This window comes from Ascaphus truei, chromosome 2 (assembly GCF_040206685.1).
Source record: "Ascaphus truei isolate aAscTru1 chromosome 2, aAscTru1.hap1, whole genome shotgun sequence".
Lineage (NCBI taxonomy): Eukaryota > Metazoa > Chordata > Amphibia > Anura > Ascaphidae > Ascaphus > Ascaphus truei.
In genome coordinates, this window is record NC_134484.1 from 383,117,491 (window position 1) to 383,131,273 (window position 13,783).

Consider the following 13,783-nt stretch of genomic DNA (forward strand, 5'->3'; position numbering starts at 1 on the left):
TCCAAATACACATTTAACATTTCTAAGAACTTTTGTCTAATATTTCTTTAACACAATCATATTTATATCTTACAAACAATTTAAATAATCTGTTTTTTTTTTTCTTTTCTTGTGGCATACTTTTTTGTATATAATAGGATAGGTACAGAATAAGAATCATTGGTCTATTTATGTCTGTAAAGTAAATTACATATTGTTTGATCATTAGCAAAATTCAGGCATGTTCTAAATAAAAGTATTCCAATGTGAGCATAAATTGGTAATGAAATGCTCAAAGATAGTAATAGGAAAATAATTAACTTTAATTTACGCATAAAACTATTTTGACAAAAAGTCACACTCTAAATACAAACAGGTAATACATGAAAAAAATTAAAACGTCATTAGAACTCCAAAGTATAAAACAAACCTCATAATGAGAATTGAGAAGTCTATTGATTCCTTTAATTTAAAAATAAGATTCTGTTCTTTACTTATACGTCTCCTTTTAAAGACTTTTTGAAAGTATAAGATGAGCCCAGAGGAAGTTTTATAATCTTTAAAAAGTCATTTGATTGCCATAATAGAAGAAACAAACACACCTTTGGAATTGAAGGAAGCGTTTTACTGCACTGTTGGAAACATACAGTATTTGAACTTATTTGCAGGATAAAGCTGATTCCAACAGTTACAATTGGGAATGCAATATTGGGTACGCTACACTGCTTGCTTAGGCTAATGGAGGTCCTGTCATTCAGCTGCCTCTGCACTGGGAAACAGGGTAAACATTTCCATTTGACCCTTTGCAGGCAAGTCCCCTCTTCAGAAGATCATAAAGAACCATGCATACACTTGTCTCATATCAATTGGAAAAATCTCTCTCTCTTACAAGGTTCAGAAATTCCAGTAAAAGAGCAGCCACAACCAAACCCTGCATGGAAAAGAAGATCTTTGGTCATCTACTTTGAAGAATCAATATTATACAATTATTCTGAACCCACAAAGAACTCAGTGGGTGAGATCTAGGAGCTGTTGCCAAAAAGAAACTTTCCTTCCTCGCTTTAACAGGATTTTAGGAACTGAACTACTTCATCATTGGAATATCCACGTGTCCTAAGATTTTGTGTGTCTATTCCTATCAACATTAAGAAGAAACAATTTTTTTCGTTCTAATCCTCTTACCTATTTGGATATAAATATTGATGTTCCTCGTACTATTTGCTATGTGATGGTTGTTTCACACAATCCTTGGCAAAGTAAGATATCAATAGCAGAATCTCATCTTACTCCAAAAATATACCAAACAGCAAAATTATTATTAAGCAATGGATTACCAGGAAAGTGTAATGGATTCCACAGGTTTAGACTTTGTTGCTGATGTGAATGTAATGGATTTCTCCTACAGGGCTAATCACCATTCTTCCAACATAATGATGTCTCCCACTCAAAGTCTGAACCTATGTGACAGAATCTATAATTTTGCTTCATTTGGAGATGGGACCCTTTCTTTTCGTGAGGATGTACCTTCCATATCCAGATTTGAAGATGAGGATACAGAAGATGAGGACGAATTGAAATTAAGTTCTCCACTGGGCCGGTCCAAACGAAAACGAGTGATTACATATTCCCAACGCCAAGCTGCCAATATTAGAGAGAGGAAGAGGATGTTTAACCTCAATGAAGCTTTTGATTTGCTCCGAAAGAAGGTACCGACTTTTGCCTATGAAAAAAGACTTTCCAGAATTGAAACTTTACGTCTTGCAATAGTCTATATTTCCTTCATGACTGAACTGCTCAACAGCTCTGAGAAGAAAAAGGAAAGTTCATAATCAAGAGGACTGATGTCCCTAATTTAACATTCAAATCAATAGCAATATACATATATAAAATGTAGTGTTTGAGTAGTTAAAGAACGGGAATGCTTCACAGATATCATTTGCATCTTTTTTATATCAATTTTGATGCTGAGTATGAGCTGAAAATAAAATATCTGTCACGAGACGAAGAGTTAATATATAGAGACAAAATGAAAATGACTGTTATTTACTAATCGCCTGAATTTGAGATGAATTCTGATGTATTTGGCAATCCAACATTCTGAAAACATTTTGTTTATGTGTGATTCTAATTATATTGATAAATATATATTAAATTTGTAGTAGGTTATGTGTGTAGACTGAAAATGCATTTTGGATTGATTTCCATATATGTCGCTTTGAGAAATGTGGCTAACGTAAGGAATAAAATACTATTTAATTTAAATAATATTGTGCATTTGTTTTTTAATTCCAAAAACTTTAAAATGAAGTGAGCCTTTAGAATTTTGAACCTTGATGAGTAAAACTGAAACATACTGTACGATTGTTATGAGAAACAATTTAAAGTAGATAAATATCTAGAGCAATTACATTTACATGCATGCATTTCTATAGCTTTTTTTTCTGGTTTCATCAAGGTTTTGCTCTTAAAAATCAGAATCACTACTCTAAGGGGGACAAATCTGCAGTTCTTGAAAATAATATGTCAATTGTTATGAGTCTTGAAAACTAGAAACAACTATAAAATGCAATTAAGTGTGAAATATTTCTGCATTATTGGCTGTGACATGGATGATATTAAAAAGACGGAGTGGAATGTTTGACCAAGAGGCCACTTTTAGTCTCAGTGTTGGCACATAACTGCTGGAAGCCCTGAGAAACCCTGGAGTTTCATCCTTTGTGTTAGCCACTTGCAGCGAACTAATTGGCTTTTGATAGCAGTGGATGCTGCACTTACACCTGCAGGTGGGAGGGATTTAACTTCACAGGATAAGTCAAATGCAAGAAAAACTTTAATTATTTTGGCATTATCTGATAATGCTGTAACAAAATGCCTGGGGGTAGTACTGAATGTAGGTTAAAGAAAGAAGCAACATCAAATACAGGTTAAAAGTATCATATCAAGTTGTAGTTTCTTTTCTAAAAGTTTAAGTATAAATACATATAAACAGTTTACATTTTTGGGAAAATATGCTATAAAAATCACATACTGTAACAGATTCAGCACTGGAAGGGATCAGAGAGCACTATAAAGATTTTTTCTTAAGGGCCAAAAATTGACAAAAAAAAAACAGCAACATAAAGCTGTAATGACTCTTATCACTCTATTTCACTCTATTTCTATTATCCAAAGCTTCTGCTTGTAGAACAATAAATATTATTGGAGCACCCAGTGATTACAACCTCCTACCTTCTCTACTTAGTGAACTTTAACTTACTTCAAACATCAGTAAAAAACATAGAACACAAGGCAAAAACTCAAGCTTTTTTTCCGTTTAATTCTTGTCTAAATATAAGGAGCTTTTTAATGCTGGAATTGTAAACAAATACATGTCTATCATATTGGTTTTAAAGCTACAAAGAAATACATTTTGAACAGACATCTTTTGACACCAGAGTATTTTATGTTATTTTGCTTAAAGTTTGAACTTCTCACACGTCTCACCTGCAGGGCCACCAACAGATTTCCCAGGGCCAAAGACTAGAGTTTCCACCCACCTCCCATGTTGGTGGTCTTGCAAGCCCCCCCACCTTTCACACCTCTTCATGAGCCCCCTCCTCTATTCCCTCCCCTCTCCCCATGTATTTCTCAACCTCCATCTCACACTTTTACCCTGTCTCTTTTTCACTCTCACTCCCCCCTCAAACTCTCTCATCCTCACTCCATCTCTTACACCCCTTCCCCCTCCGCTTTCACTCAATTACCCCACTCTCACGCATTCCCCCTACCTCAAACCCCCCTCCTGCCCTTCCACACACACACAATTACCCCCCAATACACATACTATTCCCCCACACAATCCCCCCACAATACATACAACATTACCCCCCCCAAAATACATGCAACACTATACCCCCCAAATATATTCTACACTGCACCCTCCCAAATGCATATAACACTACCCCCTGCAAATACATACAGTACTACACTACCCACTCATGACACCCAAATACATACTACACTACCCACTCCCACCCTAAATACATACAACACACACTTACCTTGGGGATGTTCTTAGGCCTCTGGTGTCTTGGCTCTCCCCAGCTGCTGTGGGCACCCTGTCAGGCTTTCCTCTCTCTCTCCCATGTTGGGCGCAGCAGCAGCTGGGGAGAGTAGGGTTGCCAGGTGTCCAGTATTGAACCCGGTATCGACAGCCCGGTAGTTGGTTACTCTGTCCGGTAAAAAATGAGAGATAATATCGGACATGGATATGTACTGAACTACTTCAAGAATCAGGATGAAATTACAAGCTTTTGCTATAAATTGTCCTTTCAGCAATTTCACACGGCTGCATACAGAAGATGTGGTGCACAGAATTATATTTTTAAAGCATGTTGTCTAATTTGTGGCATCTGCAGAACTTATTTGCCTTTGTAAATGACTTTCTGCATGTTTTCATTTTCAGCTGAGGATATATCTGTAACTGATAACATTATTATGTTACTGCAGATCAGCACCATCAAAACAGGTTTCACAACACAAGCACAATTTAAACAAATAATTTACTCTAAATTAATTACTATAAATATTGCTATGCATATATACACATGAAAATATATTCACAATTGGTTACTCAAAATAAAAAACATAGCAGAGGATATGTAAAGAAAGGGAGAGTAATGGTAAAGAGAGTCAGTAAGGAGAGGTAGAGATAGACCACGGGCTTATGATATGATTGTAAATTCTCTAATGTAAAGGTACGTTTAAAGAAAAAGTGCAGGTCCTTAGTTGCAAAGAATTTACAGTTTTGGATATATGAAAACACTAAGGGCCTCATGCAGTAAGCGCCGAAAAGCCTTTTTTCGCCATTTTCTCACCAATATTGCCTCTCTGATTCAATAAGCGCCGATAAGCTCCAAAAATCAACATTTTTTTATTGCTGGAAAAAACTTTTTGGCAGCCGGGTACCGATAAGCTAATTTTTGGCACTTATCGGCACTTATCGGCACTTTTTGAAACCTGCTCAATTCTAGTAGCCCCGATCAGCTTTTCGCTGCTGATCGGCACTCTAGAATTTAGATTTTCACGGCAATCCGGCCCGCCAACTAAAGTTGTCAAGTTGGTGGGGGAGAAGCATCGGCAAGGTCGACACTTAGAAAAAATCAGGCCTTTTTCCTGCCTGGGATTGATGCCGGGGGTCTCCGGAGCTGATACCCATTAATACCAGCACCGGAGCCCCCCGGCATGCATCCGAGGCTGAAAAATCCATTTACAGACCACTTCATTACCTTAGCGGCTAACCGCTAAGGCAATGAAGGGGTTAACCAGCCGTGCCAAGTTTATTGTGGGTAGCGGGTTGGGTGAAGGGTGTTTTTGGCCCCTGGTGGCTGTTTAGGGCTTGCAGGGGGGTTGTGGGTGGACTTAACCCCTTCATTACCTTCAATCATGCTGCGGACATGAAGGGGTTAAGCCCTACCACTACCCACCCGCAAGCCCTAAACACCCACCGTTGGGGCTAATACGCACTTTGCCCACCCCCGCTACCCACAATAAAAAAAATACACACACAACAGCCCCACAATAAATATAGAAATAAATAAATATATACATATTGTGACAAACGGCATACTCCGGGGCTCCGCCGTCTGTCCGGGACTGTTAGAACACGGTCTTTTAGGGTAGGTTAAATGACGAGGCGTCACGTGCTGTTCCTTTAAACAGGCTATGCCTGGTTTATTCAGTCCCAGGCACTGAGACTGCCACAGTGCATACAACAGAAACACATCAAAACAAAAAGCTGCTCACCTGAGCGATAACTTAACTTAGATTTTCCCTAACTCAGGGTGGAAGTGGCCTTTCCACTTCCAACAACAAAATAAGTAACTTTGCAGTTTTAGACAAAAAGAACAGAATGTTTTAACCTGTTTGGGGAGAGGCTTTTCCCCTCTTTGCTTTCAGCAGCCTTCCTGTCTCCAGGCTCTTGGGGGAGAGGGGAGAGGAAAACAGGAGATCTGTCTTAAGTACCTGATTTCTAATAAGCAGGACAGGTGACAGAAATCAGGCAGCAAACAAACTCTGGTCTGGATCCCTCATCCCTCAGTTCCAGCACTTGCCAAACTGTGGGATGGAGTGCATGTATTGTGAGGCTGCCCTGTTCTGCCTAAACAGGACAGAAACTGTTCAGTATCCTGGGAGCCCTATATATGGAATTTATTACCATCCCCTGGTTTCTGTCACATATCCTCCCCCCCAGCTCAGACCCCAAGGGATGAGCGACCATGGATATTAGGGAATGCATCCTTGACAACCTGTCGGCATTGCCATGTTTGTGCCCTGACCCGTGTTCCACAGAAAATTTAAAGGGTTGTAGGCTTAGGAACCACCTGGTCACTCTAGCATTCTTCTCTCTGTTTTGACATATCCAGGTAAGGGGTGCATGATCTGTGACCAACCGGAATTTTCTCCCCAACAGATAGTATTTGAGCGTCTCTACAGCCCACTTTATTGCGAGACACTCTTTCTCGACTATGGAGTAATTTTTTTCCTGAGGATTTAGTTTTCTACTTAAATAAAGGATGGGGTGCTCCTCACCTTGAGACTCCTGGGAGAGTACAGCCCCCAGCCCTACCTCAGATGCGTCGGTTTGGACTACGAACTCTTTGGAAAAGTCAGGTGTGACCAACACTGGTTGGGCACAGAGAGCTTCTTTCAGGCTTCTAGAGGCCTGTTCGGTTTCGGGGGACCACTTTGCCATTAGTGGTCCTCTTGCTTTTGTGAGGTCGGTTAGTGGGGTTGCCTTAGTTGCAAAATTGGGAATAAACCTTCTATAGTACCCAATTAACCCCAAAAAGGTCCTTACTTGTTTTTTTGTAACTGGCCTTGGCCAATTTTGTATCGCCTCTACTTTGAGTGTTTGAGATTTGAGTAAACCTCTGCCAATAGAATACCTCAGATACTTGCCTCCTCCAGACCAATAGTGCATTTAGCGGGGTTAGCAGTTAGACCAGCAGACCGAACTGCGTCGAGCACAGCTTGGACCTTTGGAAGGTGGGATTGCCAATCTTCACTATGGATTACCACATCATCCAGGTAGGTGGCAGCATACCGAGCATGTGGTTTTAAAATTTTATCCATCATTCTTTGAAATGTGGCGGGAGCTCCATGTAAGCCAAAAGGCAGCACCCTATACTGAAAGAGGCCGTCTGGGGTTGAGAAGGCTGTCTTTTCTTTTGCCCTTTCTGTGAGGGGAACCTGCAAGTACCCTTTTGTTAGGTCTAGGGTTGTGAGATATCGGGCTTTGCCCAGTCTCTCTACAAGTTCATCTTCCCTGGGCATAGGATAAGTATCAAATTTTGACACCGCGTTTAGTTTCCGGTAGTCATTACAAAACCTTGTTGTACCATCTGGCTTTGGGACTAAAACTATAGGGCTGTTCCACCCATTTTGGGATTCCTCAATTACGCCTAGTTTTAGCATTTTTTTAACCTCTAAACTTATAGCCTCTCTTTTGGCCTCTGGGATTCGGTACGGTTTAAGGTTAACTCGGACCCCCGGTTCAGAGACTAGGTCATGTTCAATTACGCTAGTTCTACCTGGCTGTGTAGAGAAGTCTTCTTTGTTTCTTCTCACTAAATTCTGAACCTCTCGTTTCTGATGAACGGACAGGGTTTCAGCTATGCTAACCTCTGGGTCAGTTTCTCGATTCTCTGACTGACCTGGGGGTACTAGAGTTAACAAGACCTCTCTATCTTTCATGGGCTTAAGTAGGGTTATATGGTAAATTTGCTCAGGTTTGCTCCTACCTGGCTGTCTCACCTTATAATTTACTTCTCCCACTCTTTCCAAGACCTCATATGGCCCATGCCACTTAGCAAGGAATTTACTCTCTACGGTGGGAACCAGAACTAGCACCCTATCGCCTGGAAAAAAAATTCTGACCCTAGCACCCTTATTATACGTATTCCTCTGTGCTTCTTGAGCTTTTTCCATGTGTTCCCTCACAATAGGTAGGACTGCAGCTATGCGGTCCTGCATCTGGGCAACATGCTCTATTACACTTCTGAAAGGGGTAACCTCGTGTTCCCAAGTCTCTTTGGCTATATCCAGTAAGCCCCGTGGGTGTCGGCCATACAATAGTTCAAATGGGGAGAAGCCTGTGGATTATTGGGGAACTTCCCTAATGGCAAATAACAGGTATGGTAACAAACAATCCCAGTTTTTCCCATCCTTATCGACCGCCCGGCGTAACATGCTCTTTAAGGTTTTATTGAACCGTTCCACTAAACCATCTGTTTGTGGATGATAGTCTGAGGTTCTGAGATGCTTGATTTTTAGGAGTTTACATAACTCTTTTGTTACTTGGGACATAAATGGTGTTCCTTGGTCAGATAAGATCTCTTTTAGAATTCCGACCCGGGAAAACAGAACTATTAACTATTTTGCTATGTTTTTAGCAGAGGTGCAACGTAGGGGAACTGCCTCCGGATATTGGGTGGCATAATCTAATATTACCAATATATGCTGATGTCCCCTAGCGGACTTTATTAGGGGTTCTACTAGATCCATAGCAATCCGGTCAAATGGCACATCTATTATGGGACGGGGTACCAATGGGCTATGGTACGCTTTGAACGGGGCGTGATCTGACATTCTGGGCATGAGGAGCAATAATTTGTAATTTCTGCCAGAACCCCAGGCCAATAGAAGCTTCGGAGAACCTTTTCTTTTGTCTGTTCCACCCCTAGGTGTCCCCCCAATGGGTGACTATGTGCGAGGTGTAATACTACATTACGGAATGTCCGTGGTACCAACAATTGTTTAGTTGTAACTGATTTCCTTTTATCAACCCGATATACTAGGTCATTCTCTACCTCGAAGTAGGGGTAGACAAGTGACCTATCTGGTTGGCCAGGAGTACTATTCTGGTCCCGTATATTCCCCCTTGCTACCGCTAATGTGGGGTCTTCCCACTGGGCCTTCTTAAAACTCCCAGGACTGACCTCTAGGTCAGCGAGGGTCTTATCCTGTTCTGGGGTGGTAAGTGCCTGTTCAACATCTTGATTTGGGGTATTCCCTACCAAGGTAGCCATGGGGAAGGGAATTTTACAGCACTCCCCCTTCTTATTTGGGCCCTCGTCAACCTCTATTTCTGAAAAAGGGAAAGGATTTGTTTCTTCTGTTACTTCGTTATCGTCCGCTATTGAACTCTGGGCGCTATTCTGAGAGGAGGACCACATTTTTAGAAAATGGGGAAAGTCGGTCCCTATTAACACATCATGTGCCAGTTTGGGTACAATACCAACTTTGATATCTAAAGAACCAAACTCTGTTTCAAAAAAAACATCAACAGTGGAATATTCATGATTATCCCCATGTATACAACAAATTGCCACTCTTTGTGAACTGTTTACCTGTTTCTTCTTAATGGGCAACAGGTATTCGGACACTAGTGTAACCATGCTCCCAGAGTCAAGAAGTGCCCGAACCCTCTTACCATTAACCTTTACAAATGCCCACAGATGGTTATTTAAGGGGTCCTCTGGGCTAGTGCCCATACATTGGGACTACAGCGAATAAGGTTCAACGCTGTTGCATTGCATGGGTTCAGCATTTAGTGGGCAGACTTTCGCGGTGTGGCCCCTCTCATAACAATTTACACATTTAGGTACATAGTCTGTGTCCCACTTAGAGCCTTTTTCCGGCTCCCCATGTTGGCTGTTGCTCTTAGTGTGCGAGCCACTCTTGCTGGTGCTGTGTGAAGGCGGTCGTCGCACTTCAGCCCCCCTTAACCCTGGTACCCTTTTACTGTCTCTGGAAGAGTCCTGGAACCTTGGGTAGTGGGGTTGCTCCACGACTATGGGTTGCGGGTGCTCTTCTGCTGCATTGTACCTTTCTACGAGGGCCACAAGCTCGTCTGCATTGTGGGGGTCACTCTGACTGACCCAACGGCATAGGGCAGAGGGAAGTTTCCTCAAGAACTGGTCCATGACCAACCGTTCCCTGATGTGGCTTGCTGAGTTGAACTCGGGTTGTAGCCACTTCCGAGCATGGTGGATGAGGTCATACATCTGGATTCGGGTGGCTTTATCCATCGTGAAGGACCATGCGTGGAACCTTTGGGAACGAACAGCCGTGGTTACGCCGAGGCGGGCGAGGATCTCGAACTTCAATTTTGCATAGATGTTAGCTTCGGCTGGCTCTAGATCAAAGTAAGCCTTCTGGGATTCGCCGCTTAGGAAGGGTGCGATTAGACGGGCCCACTCAGCTTCTGGCCATCCCTCTCTCTGTGCCGTGCGTTCAAACGTGAGAAGATAGGTTTCCACATCATCCGAGGGCCCCATCTTCTGAAGGTAGTGGCTTGCCCTGATCATTTTCGGGACTGGGGCTGCCTCTGCCTGTGGAAGGTTACTGATAGTCCCCTTCAGGATCTCGAGTTCCTGCTGTAAGCCCAGAGCGAACCGTTGTTGCTCCTCTCTCAGCAAGGGGTTTGTGTCTTGCTGGTTTGTATTCGTCTGTTGCTGGTTTGCATTAGTCTCTTGCTGGTTTGCGTTAGTCTTTTGCTGGGCTATTAACAGCTGTTGCTGGGTTTCATTCGCCTGTTGCAGGGCTGCATTCGCGTCTTTCTGGACAGCGACATTGCGTACCAGCGCACTCACCACGTCTTCCATCTTGTTTGGAGAGAAATTTTTTTTTTTTTTTTTAAAGTTCTTTAACCCTCAGACCTTTTAGTGTTCTGCCCGCATGTGCCCATATGTGACAAACGGCTTACTCAGGGGCTCCTCCGTCTGTCCGGGACTGATTTCTAATAAGCAGGACAGGTGACAGAAATCAGGCAGAAAACAAACTCTGGTCTGGATCCCTCATCCCTCAGTTCCAGCACTTGCCAAACTGTGGGATGGAGTGCATGTATTGTGAGGCTGCCCTGTTCTGCCTAAACAGGACAGAAACTGTTCAGTATCCTGGGAGCCCTATATATGGAATTTATTACCATCCCCTGGTTTCTGTCACAATATATATTACACCAACAACCCCTATACCCCCCTAACATACAGTAAATATATGCACAGCAATGATACTATAGCCCGGCAGTGGCCCTCGGGTGTTCTCCGCAGGTGTCCCCATGGGCCTGAATTACCAATTCCGTGCCCCCCAAAAATAATTAAACAACACATAAATACTTATAAATAAATATACCCCCTCCCCTTAACACATACAGTATAGTAATGGACACAATTACTATTATCCACAAATGGATAATAGTGCATTTGCCCATTTAAAATACATAAAGAACAATAAATACAATAAATACATATTGCACTCACCCATGTCCGGCTGCCACGATGAAGGCCATCCTCCTCTTCATTACCGTCCATGCCCCCCTCCGATGCTGCAAAACATAAACAAAAATAAAAACAGCCCATGTAATGTCCCCTAACCCCTCAATCACCTTAGTGGTTATTAACCACTACAGTCATTAAGGGGTTAACCCACACTCACCCACCACTCAGGAGGCCTAAATACCCTCCCCCACTACCTACCCCATGAGGCCTAACCACCCCTACCCACTAGCCAGGAGGGAGGCCTACCCACATACCCTTGGGGCCAATACCCCCTTCCCCCACCCCCAGTTCCCACAATTAAAACAATACACAGCCCCACAATAAACATCATTATATTTATTAAATACATAAACCACCCCCTGTGCCCCCCCATAAATACATGATTTATTATTTTACATACAGGGTTAATTCCCCAGGCCCACGGGAGTCCCCGGTGGGCCTGATGGGTGTCCGTAGACCTCACAGTGGCCCAGAAAAAGGTTTCAAACAGGGTCTGGAGGCCTATGGGTGGTCCCCGCCAGGTGCCGTGGTCCACCAGGTGGTCTCCGCGGGTCACCGTGGGCCACAATGGGGTCTCAATGGGTAGGCCCGCGGGTGTCTGGGGGTCCCCGAGTCAGATCCACAGGTGTCTGAGGGACCTCGGGTGGTTCCCACAAGGGTCTGGGGGCCCTTGGGTGGTCCCTATGGGTCCGCAGTGCCCCCACATATGTGGGGCCACCGGTTCTTCCCCTCAGGTGTCCCCCCTGGACCCGGCAGCCATTTACCTGTGAGAAGTCCGAGGAGACCTCAGGTGGTCTCCAGAGGTCCCCGCAGACCTAAGGAACCAACCCTGCATGTAAAAAAATAAACCTATCCTATACATTAAATACATCAATCCCCCCCCCCCCAAACACATACAATACAATAATGTGCAACATAACTGTTATCCAGATATGGATAATAGATTATTTGCCCATTATTAAACACATTAACTAGCATATTAAAATAAATAAAGTTCTACTAACCTCATCAATATGAAGCCCCTTCGCCAGCAAATTCCCTGTGTCCTCCATTGCCAACAAAATACATAGCCAATACATTGCAATTACATTCTGATATCAATTAACCCCTTAATCACCTTATCAGATAATAACCGCAAAGGTAATTAAGGGGTTAAGCCACCCTGGCCCGATACCCACCCTTCACCCATTCATTTGTACAGTGGCTTCATCATGCAACTATATATATATATATATATTGTGGGAGAAAAGGAGGACCCCGCATCCACAAGATAGATAAATGCAACTAAATACCGACACTAAAGTTTCATCAATATACAGTGATATGTCGGTGGTGCTATAATGGCAGGTAGATAGGGTGAGAGAAAGACAGGGCCCTAAACAAAAAGCACTCTAGTATGCCTTTCAGTACAAATTCACATAATCTTTATTGGATAGTTGCCACAGAACAATGGTTAAAAACAGAGCACAGAAAGTTTAAAATAGGGCATGGATCCCCTGTACGTGGCAAAACTTGACAAATCCTCCAACAGGTATATCCCAATGGGAACAAAACCAATGTCAAAATTGACAACAATAGTACTCTAAGGTACCTGAAAAGGTAAGCACAGTAAAGCTGACAACAGGCCAAACTACGGTGGCTATGGCTAAGTGGTCAAATCACATAATAGCAACACACTCTTAACCCCATAAGTCTCTAGGGTATGTCTAAAGTGACACAGTTGCGAGAGAAGTTAGAGAGAGACACACAATATAAAGCCAAGGGAGCACACCTTAGCCTACAGCAACAGGTTGTAATACATCACCTAATGTCAGGTACACTGCAAATTGAAGGAGGAGACAAGGAGCAACAGCTCAGAGCATGATAACGTACACATTTGCAGTAAGGCCCGCTTCCTCCCGCTCCCAAAGTGGGACGGAGGGGGAAGTACAAGCCAAGCTCCTCTGCGGCCCACTCCCCCTCCCGCTCCCAACGTGGGATGGAGGGGGAAGTACAAGCCAAGCTCCTCTGCGGCCCGCTCCCCCTCCCGCCCCCAACGTGGAATGGAGGGGGAAGTACCAGCTCCGCTGCGGCCCGCTTCCCGCCCTTGGCCAGCTTCCCGCGCACCCACCTCCCACGTGCCCCCGGCCCACCTCCCGTGGCCTTGCCCCCCCCCCGAGCCCACCTCCCGTGCCCCCCCCCGAGCCCTCCTCCCGCGCCCCCTCCCCAAACCCACCTCCCGTCCCTGGCAGCTGCCACGGGGATATCGGGGGCAGAAGGGGATATCAGGGGCAGGAGGGGGAAGGGTCCGGCGACAAGCTGCACCCACCCGGTCAAGGTAAGTCACCCCACCCTGTCACTGTCACCCACTGTCACTGTCACCCACTGTCACCTTAACCTACTGTCACTGTCATCCACTGTCACCCTTACCCACTGTCACCATTACCCACTGTCAACGTCAACCACTGTCACTGTCACCCACCCACTCACTGTCAAGTCACTGTCCC

At 43.9% G+C, this 13,783-nt stretch overlaps 1 protein-coding gene across 1 annotated transcript; it reads left to right on the forward strand.

Annotated features, from left to right (window-relative positions):
* Positions 1-1,412: 1,412 nt before the first annotated feature.
* FERD3L (Fer3 like bHLH transcription factor) lies at positions 1,413-1,808 on the forward strand. Its single transcript, XM_075588633.1, has one exon. The coding sequence runs from the start codon at positions 1,413-1,415 to the stop codon at positions 1,806-1,808; it is 396 nt and encodes a 131-aa protein (XP_075444748.1).
* Positions 1,809-13,783: the final 11,975 nt, after the last annotated feature.

Bases quoted from the DNA above. Each gene is read 5' to 3' on its own strand.
- FERD3L (XM_075588633.1), top strand. From the start codon at position 1,413: ATGTCTCCCACTCAAAGTCTGAACCTATGTGACAGAATCTATAATTTT.